The sequence below is a fragment of the Poeciliopsis prolifica genome, unplaced genomic scaffold, assembly GCF_027474105.1.
Source record: "Poeciliopsis prolifica strain line A6 unplaced genomic scaffold, Auburn_PproV2 SCAFFOLD029, whole genome shotgun sequence".
Taxonomy (NCBI): Eukaryota; Metazoa; Chordata; class Actinopteri; order Cyprinodontiformes; family Poeciliidae; genus Poeciliopsis; species Poeciliopsis prolifica.
Genome location: NW_026562404.1, coordinates 975,106 through 987,558, shown reverse-complemented (window position 1 = coordinate 987,558; position 12,453 = coordinate 975,106). Strand labels below are relative to the sequence as shown.

The 12,453-nt window shown below is 33.8% G+C and overlaps 1 protein-coding gene across 1 annotated transcript; it reads right to left on the bottom strand.

Moving 5' to 3' along the window:
- Nucleotides 1-1,406: 1,406 nt before the first annotated feature.
- Nucleotides 1,407-4,508, bottom strand: LOC129372469 (uncharacterized). Its single transcript, XM_055049812.1, has 6 exons — nucleotides 4,256-4,508; nucleotides 3,163-3,225; nucleotides 2,837-2,920; nucleotides 2,694-2,735; nucleotides 2,360-2,494; nucleotides 1,407-2,249 (listed from the first exon to the last, which is right to left on the bottom strand). Exons 1-6 carry the CDS (start codon nucleotides 4,494-4,496, stop codon nucleotides 1,966-1,968), a joined length of 849 nt encoding a protein of 282 aa, XP_054905787.1. The 5' UTR covers nucleotides 4,497-4,508; the 3' UTR covers nucleotides 1,407-1,965.
- Between the last annotated feature and the right edge of the window lie 7,945 nt (nucleotides 4,509-12,453).

Sequence of the window (12,453 nt, the reverse complement as noted above, 5' to 3'; positions counted from 1 at the left end):
ATAGCTTGTAAACTGAAGAAAGGATCAACCAATCTTAAAGCCCATTAAGTCTCTAATGGGCTTTGTGTTTGCAAGCATTTACTGCAAGGCAAGAGAAGGGATTTGTGACCACATGATCGCAGATGCCCACCATTCAAAGGCTCTGCTTCTGCTGGTCATTGACGTCAATCTATGACGTCAGATTCGGAGTTTGAATGCGACGGAGAAGTGTCACGTCACCAATGACCAGCTAGGCCAATCAGGTATTGGTCACGTATTGGTCACGTGATCTTCCTGCGGCAAACTCGAAGCCCGAATCAAACGTCATAGATTGACGTAAAAGTCCTGTAGCCTCTCCACCATCATTTAGACATTAATTATTTTATTAACCATCAAATATAAATTATATATGAAATATATGTAAATTATAAATATATATCTAGCTATATGAAAATATAAATATGTTGATATAGAGATAGATATCTATTTCTCTATAGGTATCTATATATAATTTATATTTGATAGGTATTGTCCACATTATCTGCAAAAGAACATGATTTGTGATTACATTATCAAGACGTCAATCTATGACGTTTGATTCGGGCTTCGAGTTTGCCTCAGGAAGATCACGTGACCAATACGTGACCAAAACGTGACCAATACCTGATTGGCTTAGCTGGTCAATTATGGCAAGCCGTTTTAACATAAATTCGGTTTTGCCTGACTATCCGTAATTACTTTCCAGATATCTCAAATTGTTTTATGACTAGACGTTTTAGCAATTTAAGATATCTCCAATTACATTCTGACTAGTCAAAATGACGTCAGATTTACCATTGATTTGTATGGGGACTTCAATTCAAGATATCTACAATGAATTACTGACTATGTGAAATACACATTTCAGATATCTACAATTAAATTATGACTAGTCAAAATTATAATTCAAGATATCTCTAATTAGTCCATAATTCAAGATATCTTAAATGTATTTTTGGATAGGAGAAATTTAGTTTTGACTAGTGGAAATTAAATTATAGATATCTTAAAAGCAAATAATGACTGGACAAAACTAAATTAGAGATATCTAGAATTATAATTTTGACTAGTCAAAATTCCTTTTACGATATCTCTAAATGAATTAGAGATATCATGAATTATTCAACTTTTATTTACGGATAGTCAGACGAAACCGAATTTATGTTAAAACGGCTTGCCATAGTATCACATTTATCAGTTACCATATCATCCATTACTTTATGGTCAAAATTTCCATGACTAATTGTGTAACCCGCAATTAGTCATGGACTTTTTTTTTTTTTTTTTTTTTTTTTTGCGAGCCCACTTCTTACCTGTGAAAAAACTGCATGTTAATTGTGACGATTTTCAGCTTACAGCAAATTAAAATATAACATTTACAATTAAAACAAACGACCTCATCAAGGCATATTGTAAGTTACAGCAAAAATGTGATTAAACATTTAATGTGTGCTGAGCATGAAAGTCCCTGCATAATATCAATGCTGCCTTCAGGAATACTCTTAATTCTGCTTAAAAATTGTATGATTAAATCTCTTATATCCCTTTTGATTGTAATTCTGGTTCTATAGTTACGTTTCTTTATTCTTTATTACAGTTTCTTTTTTGTTCCAAATTAGGCAATCATTTAAATGCTTTGAAAGAAAATAATGGCTGAAATTCATTGAAATGCTTTTAAAGAAAATGATAGCTGAAATAAACACTGTTTTTAAAGATTTGATTTTACTTTTCTGCATGAGTAAAATTACAGACACTTGAACTTGCTGATGTAAAGCTGATCATAAGTATAACCCAGTACTGTACTGGTCAAGCCAACAAATCCCAATTCCAATATTTTTATTTGAACATCATCAAAACATTATGTAAAAATGCAACCTTCTGCAAAGTTTGATTATGAGTCGCAAAAATGAAACCTGATGGGCAAAGAAAATCAGAAAAGTTTTGTGCTCACAAAAGGAAAAGCAGATGGCCACTGAAGGTTGTGTGATGATTAACAGTGTCATAAATTCTTGCGTTCCTCCAGAGACGCGCAAAAACAACATCTCCAGACTCTAAATGTAAATTCACTCCATTAGCAGGATTAACAGAACCGGAAGATTGCCATTCAAAGGCAGTGAAGATTTGCTGCCCATTCTTGACCAACGTAGCAGCTGTGGGATGTGACGCATGTCCATGGCCATGAAGGTAGAACTCAAAATGATAGACTCCTCTGACGGGTGCAGAAAAAATCCCTGTCAAAATTTTAAATAATTATTGGCAAAATTAGTGAAAATTAACCATGTTTTTGTCAGGCTCTCAAAAGAAAGCAACTCATTACAGATGAATGCATAAATCTGTGCACCTGTATGCGGGTTGTAGGCATTTCCAGTATTAGTAGCAACATGTCTGAAGATCAGAACTGTGTCTGTGTTAAATGGTCCGACATATCCTTGAGCTCCTCCAGTGAACACTGAGGCGGAGAAAGCCACTCGTTTCGCTGAAATAGAGAAAGCAGTATTTACGTCTTGTGGCATTTTTGTAGGTGTTTAGAAACCAGGTGAAGACGAATTTTTGATATCTTTGGTGACAACTTTTTGTATTGTTTAACAGAAATCTGCTTTATTTGGTTCTAAATATTTAAGACATTTTTTAATGTGTCATTTATCACAAAATGATTTATTGTTAGTCATAAATACCTTGGTACTGCTGCTCAAGACGTCTTACTTTTATCACTTGCTCTAAAATAAAAAAAAAAAAACAAACAGACAAATGATATTAGTTATAAACAAGATAGTTATATATTTTTTCGAATTGTGAAGTAAATTATAAATTGACTTACCTTTTCCCTCTTTCCACAAAACCTCCACTTGGTGTTCAGTGCTGTTTGCCAAGGCTTTGACTGTGGTCACCTCTTCTACCTGTGCTGTAGATGATGTGCAATAAATAAACAAAGGAGTGAAAGTGGAAAAAAATCATTTCATTATTTGCATAATGATTAGTATTTTAAGAAGTTTTTGTTTAATACACACTACTAACTGTAATACAAGTTCATCTTGAGATGTTTTAAAAATTAAATAAATAAATACACTAATTATGATTTTGGAAAGCAAATATGTGACATCATTAGTTTGCAACATGTTATTTCATTTTTTATGTAAGAGATACCTTGGAACTGTTGCTTTATCTTTTCCAACTCATTCTTTAGCAACTCCAGTTCTCTGGTCTTAGCTGTTGGTGTATAAAGGAAAAAACAAAGATAAAAGCCGTTATGGACACAGCCATTATTCTTTCAGTAAATAAATCTATTAGGTGATTTCACCTAACCTGTTTTTGCAGGAGAAATAGCTTCTTAATTTAAATTTTGTGTGAGACTTGGGCTTTTTTATTATCCTTACAATTATTGATGCTACCATAAGACACCATAAGACAAGCTATTATGCAACATTTAGAGACATGGGTGAGAAAAGGTTTGCTTGGTATAAAATCAAAGTGGCTATGATTTGGCAAAAAGGTGAAGTGACCAGGAGGAAAGCCATGTCACAAATAAATGCAATAACAGCTTAAAATGATCAATTTTAGTGGACAGCAATGTTAGTGCAAATAATGCAAGGTGAATCATGTGATGTCAGCATGCTCATAAACTCTCCAGCCTGCAATCTTTGTCCTCAGAGGCTCCATTAGATTTTCTGTGATGTTGCTGCAGCTTTAACAGACATCAGTTCTTAAGCCTGATCCGGAATTTTGCAAAAGAGCCAACACCACAGAAAAACATGATTTTAACTAAAAAAAAAAAACCCTGCAGACTCATAGATTAACTAATTTATAATTGGACCAAAACCCTGAATACTATTTAAATGTTTGTTTAAATAAGTTATATATATATATATTTCTTTGCACTGCAGAATATGCACTTATATGCTCTATATTAAAATCTTTACCCTGTTACTGAAGTGTCTTAATTGCATTAGAATGGTTATTATAATTTAGTGCTATGCTGCATATAGCAGGTATCAGTAAATACCTGGTTTTGTTGCTCCAGTACAAAAGTGACACAAAAGTAATAGTTTCTTGCTATATTGCTTTTCTATTCAAACTGCAAACTTTACAAACATTTTATCACCAAATACTGCTGTTTCATCAGCTCCATCTTTCTCAGCTTAGCTGTTTATATCAAAGAAAACATTGCAAAACAATGATCTCTCCATGAGTAATTCTTAGCATTAATTGTTTATGTGACGCATATTTTTTATGGACATACCTTCGTTGTCCCTCTCTAAGTATCCCACCTGCACCTTCAGTCCAGCCAGTGAACCAGTCATCTCTCTCAGGACACTGTTGATTTCCTGGCTACATGTTGGTGGTTGGTTTGAGAGACTTCCTGTGTCGCTCTCCAGTAATTCAGTTTGTCTTACATGTGACATCATTTCATTCACAGACTCTGTTTCTAGCTGTGCTCTGGAGAGAGAGCAGATTAACAGCAATAGAAAAATCATTCCCATCTTTTTTCTAAGTTTTTGTCTCTGCATGTAAGGTTTGTGGTTTCTGGAATGATCCAAGCTTATATACTGCTTTGCCCTCAGTTACTAATTATTACCAGGCTCTGCAGAAACACGTGCAGGTAATAAGACTTGTTATGTGGCCCTCCCATATAAAGTAGGCTTTTTGCAATTGTTGGAGATAAATGATAAAATATATTCTGTTCATATAAAATGCCGATGTTTACAATGTCACAATAATCAGTATAAAATATTCAAGCCAAGAACCTTCAACAAAAACCCAAAATTTTGTAGGTTTGGGAATTTAAGCCACTGTGTCCCAGAATAATAAGTATCCTTTTGTAGCCTCTAGAAAATATATAAAGGTGGAAAACATGTTAAATTACATAGATTAAATAAGTTGCATATCATGATTGACTCTAATTCTTAACTTGCACACAGGATTCATTCTCTATGGAGACATAGAAGGACCAGGTATTACGTGAACAATATTTTGTTTTGTTGCTTTTTCTTTTCAGTGAGTTCATTACTTTTCCACGCTATCCACTTCTGTTCTAGAGAAAAACAAAATGTGTGTCCCCTGGAAGGTAAACATGGAGTTAGAAGAATTGATGATTAAATACTACTCAAGAAGGACATCCCAAAATCAAATTACACCAAACCAATCAACAAATATGGTGCTACTGTTTTTGCATTCTGGTAATTGTAGATGAGCAAATATGAATGAGAAAATTGGAAATGGAATGTTTTTTGCACTAAAACCTGATTGATTATTTAATACAGAGTTCTCTTTACATTGTGATGTATTTTCTGGTCAAACAGGAGATTGTCACATAAAAGTTTAATATTTCAAGTTTGTGAAAATGTTTAATAATATGTTAGGGGTCATAACAGTTTGTTTCAATTAAACTTATCCTAATGGATTTGAAATTGATTGGCATTTGAAGTTTACCATTTTGAATCTCAAGATTTGGACAATTGTGAATGACGCTGTAGTTAAGCTGAAAACTTTATCTGTTGTACATAATAAACTTGGTTCACTTTTCTGAACTTTCTCTTTTGACAAAGAGATTATAGACATAGATCCCAGTTTATTAACATTGTTGTTAATGATTTATTACACAAAAGAACAATAAACTGAACCACTATCATCACTGAAATCTGGGACAAATCATAAAGGTCAAGTACAGCTTTCAACAAAGATATAACCAGGTTTATTATTAAAAATAAAGAAAAGCTGTTGATGATTTGTTATATAAAAGAACAAATAAAAGTTTTATCACTATCATCACTGAAATGTGGGTCAACTCTTAAAGTTCAACAAAGAGAATACAGAGATAGATCCAGGTTTATTATAACTGCTGATAAAATAAAGCTGTTAATGATTGATCACAAAAACAAAAGAACAAACAGAAACATTGGCAGATTTTTAATCTTCATTTGTGTTTTATTCTCATAAGTAAAGAGGAAGTCGAAGCATGTCTAGAATACGTCTCTGTGGGGTACATAAGTGAAGACTGTAAGACATGTTTACATAAGTTAAGAAAATTTATTAAGCAATCAAAATAAATTTACATATTAAATAATTCCTAAATTTACCATTATATTCCAGTCATAATTCAGAGACCGGTCAGAGGGACAAAGCCAATGAAGCTTCTCTCAGTCTAATTTCACACACATATTTTCCAACATTAACATACGGTGACATTCACATGTTCCACGTTGATGTGTTGTTTGGGTCTTGGCCGTATTTTCTCTTTTTATCTCTGGGATCAATGGATGAACTTCTTTTTTGAACTGAATGTGTTTTGTGTGTTAAGACACGACATCACTCCCAGAACAAAGGTCTCAGCTTGTGTGTGTTACTGAGAAATAACAATTTATGACAATAATATGACAATATTTCTATATTACCATGTTAATAATGTAAGTTCAGATCACTGCGTGATGACTCAATGAAAAAACAATTTCATTTATATAGAATATTTCCATTCAATTATTCATCAAAATGCTCACAGAATATTCAGTATAAAACTGTACAAAACAATTAGACCAGGATAAAAACCACAAAGACAAAATATCCAATAGTTCACTCTTGAATTGATTTATGGCTACAGAAATAAGGTTTTTGCTCAGTTTAATAATGACTTTGTGTTGATGTTCATCATGCAGGGGGAAACTGCAACATCCTGTATTTATGTGATAGAAGATAAGAAATATTCTGTATCACATCAGGATATTGTATGTGATACATACACACACATATACAAATTTGTACTGTTTGTTGCTCACAAGGCGATCACTGAAGGTATCATGATTATTCTAGTTATCATAAATCCTTGAGCTTTGTAAGCATTTCCAGGCTCACAGTTTTTTTTTTCTCATTTGTTCCTGAATTTTGGTGGATCTCAATATGAAGTCAACTTTTTGAGGAACTGCTGGTGCATTTTGCTTTTCCAGGAAGCTCTTATTTAATTGAGAACAGGTGTGGCAGTAATCAGGTTAATCACTTTGTCACACAGGACGAGGTGGGTTAGGATTATTTCCTGCCTTCAGAAAAAACATCCTCATTTCAAAACTGCATTTTGTTTTTAGTTAATTTAGTATTTAAATTGTTCTGATGTTACGAATCAATGAAGTATAACAAACATGCAAAATAATAGGACATCAAGAAGAAAGGAAAGACTTTTTTACGCCAATGTAGCTCAAAGTCAGTTCTGACATGTTGTAGAGATGATGGTTGAAATCAGCCCTGCTTGCTGCTCACATGGTGAAAAGCAGATGACCACTGAAGGTTGTGTGACGATTTTGGTTGTCATAAATCCTTGAGTGGTGCCACTGGCGCAAAAATATAACATCTCCAACCTCTAGCAGCAATGTGACACCATTAGCAGCATTAGCAGCATGAGAAGGCTGATGTTCAGATGCAATAACTATATGTTCTCCATTCTTGGTCAACACAGCACCTGAAGGATATGAAGCATGTCCATGTCCATAGATATAGAACTCAAAGTGGTAGACTCCTCTGACTGGAGCTGTGAAAAAACCTGAAATGCAAAATAATAACAATAAAATAAATAATAATAATAATAATAATAGTCATCATCATCATGTAAACAGAGGTACCTGTGTTTGGGTTGTAGGCATTTCCAATGTTTGAAGCAACATGTTTGAAGACCAGAGGTGTGTGTGTGTTAAATGGTCCAGTTTCTCCATAACCTGATGCCAGCAAGGAAGCTGAGAAAGCCACTCGTTTCACTGTAAGTCAGGAAGTAATTATTAGGATCAACCATGAAATTATCCACTATAAGCTTATTTGATTTGAATAAAAAAGAAGAATGTGGGATTAAACATTTGGTCATATTTTTAACAATAACAATTCATTCTTTATTTTAAACAAATGTAACATTTTCATCAAACGTTATTGTTGTCATAGTGAGTTTATTTGTGAATTCACAAACCTTCTCCTTCTCTCCTCAAAGCCTCCACCTGCTGTTCAGTGCCGTTTGCCCTGGTTTGAACTCTCAGCAGTTCCTCTGCATGAGCTGAAATTATGCAAAGCAAAAAAAAGTAGCTATCAATATCTTTAAAAGATTATTTGTCGGATTCCTTTTACATTTATCCAGAAACACAGAAGACAGAATAATTATCCTCAGTTTTTCAATACAGAAAGTGTTAGAGATTTTTTGATATTATCATTTTGTTAAAGTGTTTTCTTCCTTATGTGTGTATGGGCTGACCTGGAGGTTACGACTGTCTTCATGCGAGATAGTAAAACTTTATGGTTCTCAGACCCTAAAGTTTTCTCTGGTGTTTATCTACCCGGTCTTAGGTGACAGTTTGACCCAGAGCTGAACTGGGCTCAGATTGTAAATTAGATATCACACCTGGAACTGAGTTGTTGGTCTGTTTGTGTTAAATGTTTTACGACCTCTGTTGTTTGATGCTTTGACATAAAGAGGGAGCTCACGTGAAAGCAGATCAGAACTCTCTTTTGACCAGCCAGGAGGAGCTGTTGATCGAGATTTCTCCTTCTGCAGAAGCCTGACCATATTTAATTCATATACGTTGTCTGTGGTTATTTTATTGTAGGTTCGAGGAAATTACCTAACAGAAAGCAAAATTTATTAACTTGATAAAAAGACATTTGGTGTCTTTGTTGATTCTTTCTTGTCAGCTCTGCAGGTCTAATATAAATATAATATTCTTATGACTATTAATTATCACAATGACAGAATTTTGTTTTGTTTTTTCTGCTTCATATTTGTTAATATCTTTAATCATGGCAGCTGACATAAAAAGTAATGTTTTAATACATTTAATAAGAGGTTTTTTTTTCTTTTCTTTTAATTATTGGCATACCTTGGTGTTGTTCTTTTATCTTGTCGAGCTCTTTCTTCTGCACCTCCAGTTCTTTCGTCTGGACTGTGTGTGGACCAAAGAAAAAATATAATTTGACAAAAAATTAAATGATTTTTGTTTCTTAGTTACTTATATGTTAAAAAAGAGACACTTAAAGAAATACAGTTATGAGAGCCTTGGAGGTTGTTGAAATGATAATATGAGTGTTCAATAAGGATATTTAACCTTCTCCTTCTCTTCTCAGAGACTCCACTTGGTCTTCGGTGATATTTGCCAGAGCTTTAACACTGCTCAGCTCTCCTGCCTGAGCTGGAAATACAATAATAAAAGTACAAGCATCTTATCATCACTTTTTTGGTTAAATAAAAGTCATTTCTTTTAGTTATCCATCCCTGCAGTTGACCATCCAGAAGTTAATATAGAGTTATTAAGTTTATCAAAATTGTTCTTGTTCTTTAAGCTTATTTACTTGGACAATTAAAAAAATACCTTGGTGTTGTTGTTTCAGCTTGTCTAATTCATCTTTCTGCAGCTCCAGCTCTCTCGTTTTAGCTGTTGTGGTAATAAAAAGAAAACAGTGAAATATGACTTTATTTCACTGTTAACCCTCTGATGCATAAGTGGGTCCTTTTGGACCTGGTGAGGTCGTCTTTTTGCAATATCTTTGTAATGAAAAGTTTTCATCACTTCATATTCCAGATATTCCTCAACAAACATGTTGATGATATGCAATTCAAATTTTTAATTTACCTTTTAAACATTTTAAGAAATAGCATGTTTTATATCTCTACCCCAGTCTTCCATAAGTGAGTCCAAAATGACCCTCATTTATTTCCTATGGAATTTAATGCAGATCTTTGTTTCTTACCAGTTGTGACAGTCAGGAAAATATTTTTATGTAAACGATACACACTGAGTCCGAAGTGTCACCCCTTAACAATAATATTTCGCACAGCAAGAACTTTTAGATATAATTATCTTTATTTTTTACCTCACAAATGTTTGTGTGTGTCAATCATAAATGCTGTGACAGGGTTATTGTCACAAATCAACCGATTAGCCTTCTTTGAAGTTAACTAGTGCGAGTTATCTAACCAAGCTAACTAACATTACGGCCTATACGTTATTGTGCATGTGAATTATTTGTGTGTGCGTGTGTAGATGTGTGTCTGATACCCTGGATGATAAACCAAAAGAGAAAATGTGTTGAATGAAATGCAAAACCTGTTAAACAATGTGTTTAAGGTTCTTTCTTTTATTATTTCAATAAATAAAATAAAAATTCATAGCTATATAAATAGATGCATAAATAAATGAGCTCAAAAAGAATAGAGTGGATGGATGGATGGATGGATGGATGGATGGATGGATGGATGGATGGATGGATGGATGGATGGATGGATGGATGGATGGATGGATGGATGGATGGATGGATGGATGGATGGATGGATGGATGGATGGATAAGTAAATGCACATACATACACACACTCATATGCATGATACACACATCATAACAGAATACAGACAGTAATGTTAGCTATCTTGGTTAGTGAGCTAGTTTCAAGAAACATGCTCTTTCTATCCTCTCCTCCCCACCTTTCCCTGCCAACACACACATAATGGATACTGACGTTGTTCCAACATTGCTGTTGTAAAATTGCTGTTGTTGTCATTTTGTTTTGAAGATCTTCTACAAATTGTAACAAATGCTCTACAATTTCTTCTAAAAATGCTTTAAACAGTGAAAAATGAAAATATTTCAAGCATGAAAAAAGTATTGTGTGAAATAAAACACAGCAGAAAGTATTATAAACATTATTTTGACTCAGAATAAAAAAGTACCAGAAAAACACAGGTCAAAAAAAAAAAAAAAAAAAAAAAACTTGTGGGTTAAGGCTAACATATTAGCACAACCTTTGAAAGAAACTTTTCCAAATGCTGTATTTGTGTTACCTTCATAATCTCTCTGTAGGTACCTCATCTCCACCTTCAGTCCAGCCAATGAGGAGCTCATCTCTCAGCACTGCATGGATGTCCTTTGTAAAGGTTTGTTGGTTGTCAGAGAGATTTCCTGCATCTGCTGCCTGTGATTCTGTTTGTCTTAAATGTGAAATAATTTCATTGTCATATGCAGCTTGGAGTTGAGCTGTGAAGAGAGAGCAGATCAGAAGCAATGCAGGAAAAAATCTTGTCATCTCCATCTTTACTTTCAGTCTCTCTGGGTCAGGTCTGTGGGTTGTGTGGCAACTCAGTCCTTAAATATTCCACTTATTATCACTGAGTAATGATTAACTGTTTTTTGTTTTCGTTTTTTTAGTAAAACGTGCAGGTAATAAAACTTGAAAATATTTCATACTGGTTACTCTTTGATCGAAAACATGTGACGTCGTTGTAGGCGATCACTATGAGAGTTATCCAAACTTTCTATGTTTCTTTTTACAAAAACAGTTTCAAGGAAATAATATTCTGGAGGACAATATCTGAAGGGAAACTTAATTAAGTCAAGTGTATGGCAATAACTTAACTCAGATATTTTTTTAAAACTTGTTTTATTGGTATGAATGTGATGTAGAGCAAATATTAGGATATTATAAAGAGCTTTACAATTTTGAAGATACACAAAACACTGATGATACAGTTTAACCTCTTGGCTTCTGTGGCTTATTGTCCTTGTTAATGTTTTCTTACACGTCAATCCTTAAATGAGTAAATGGAGCAAAAATCTTCTCCCTTGTCATTATTGAGTCTTTATTTTTGTCTTGTCTAGAGAAGTGGAGTTTTGATGACTTTACTGAGACCTTCAGGACAACTGAGGATGAAGAATCTCCATCTTCACATCCCAGCATCCCAGATGAACCTCTTCTTCTCTCCAGGGAATGAGGACGCAGAGCTGCAGGAGGGTGTTGGACCCCCAGCATGGGAAAGGTCTGACCTCGAAGAGGGGGTGTCAAGAAAAATCCGAGATCATCCCACTTCCCCATGCTGGAGATTTTAGTTAACAGTAAAAACAAATAAAGTTACCTATAAAATAAGTCACACCAATCACATCTAGATCCAACAGTAGACCCAGACTGCAATAAAATAAACCTGGTTGTGTGTGTTGTTTTTGTCTCCTGCAAACTTAGCTTTCATTATGCTTGTTTTTTATATCTAATCATAAGAAATCATAGTCAGAGAGAGAGATGAGACAGGAAGAGCAGGTTTTCTGAAAAAAGAGGAAGTAAGTTTCCAGCTTGCAGCTGTATAAAAATAGCTGAGACCAGTCCTTGTTTAAAAGCATAAAAGTTTCAAAGGATAAAATCTAAACATTGTGAGTAATTAGATAAGATTTAAAGTAAAGTACTTATATTAATAGTGGTTTACTTATAACAATACTTACTGACACTTGTGGAAAAACGTACAAGTAAAACAAGTAACTGTAACTTTGGTATCAAATAATAAAAGAGTAATAAGTTGTGATTATCATAAACTTATAAATGAATGCTAAATTAAAGAAACTAAAAGGTTTATGAATGTGATTCTAACATTGAACTTGAAATGGTGTAAAACATGTAACTGCTATTAAAGATCACTGATGATGTGTTGGAGGTAGATAGT

Coding starts and splice junctions, on each gene's coding strand:
- LOC129372469 (XM_055049812.1), bottom strand. CDS start 4,496: ATGGGAATGATTTTTCTATTGCTGTTAATCTGCTCTCTCTCCAGAGCA. Junction 2,921..3,162: donor GATAAAGCAACAGTTCCAAG/GTATCTCTTACA, acceptor CATCATCTACAG/CACAGGTAGAAGAGGTGACC. Junction 2,250..2,359: donor TGCCTACAACCCGCATACAG/GTGCACAGATTT, acceptor AAATTTTGACAG/GGATTTTTTCTGCACCCGTC.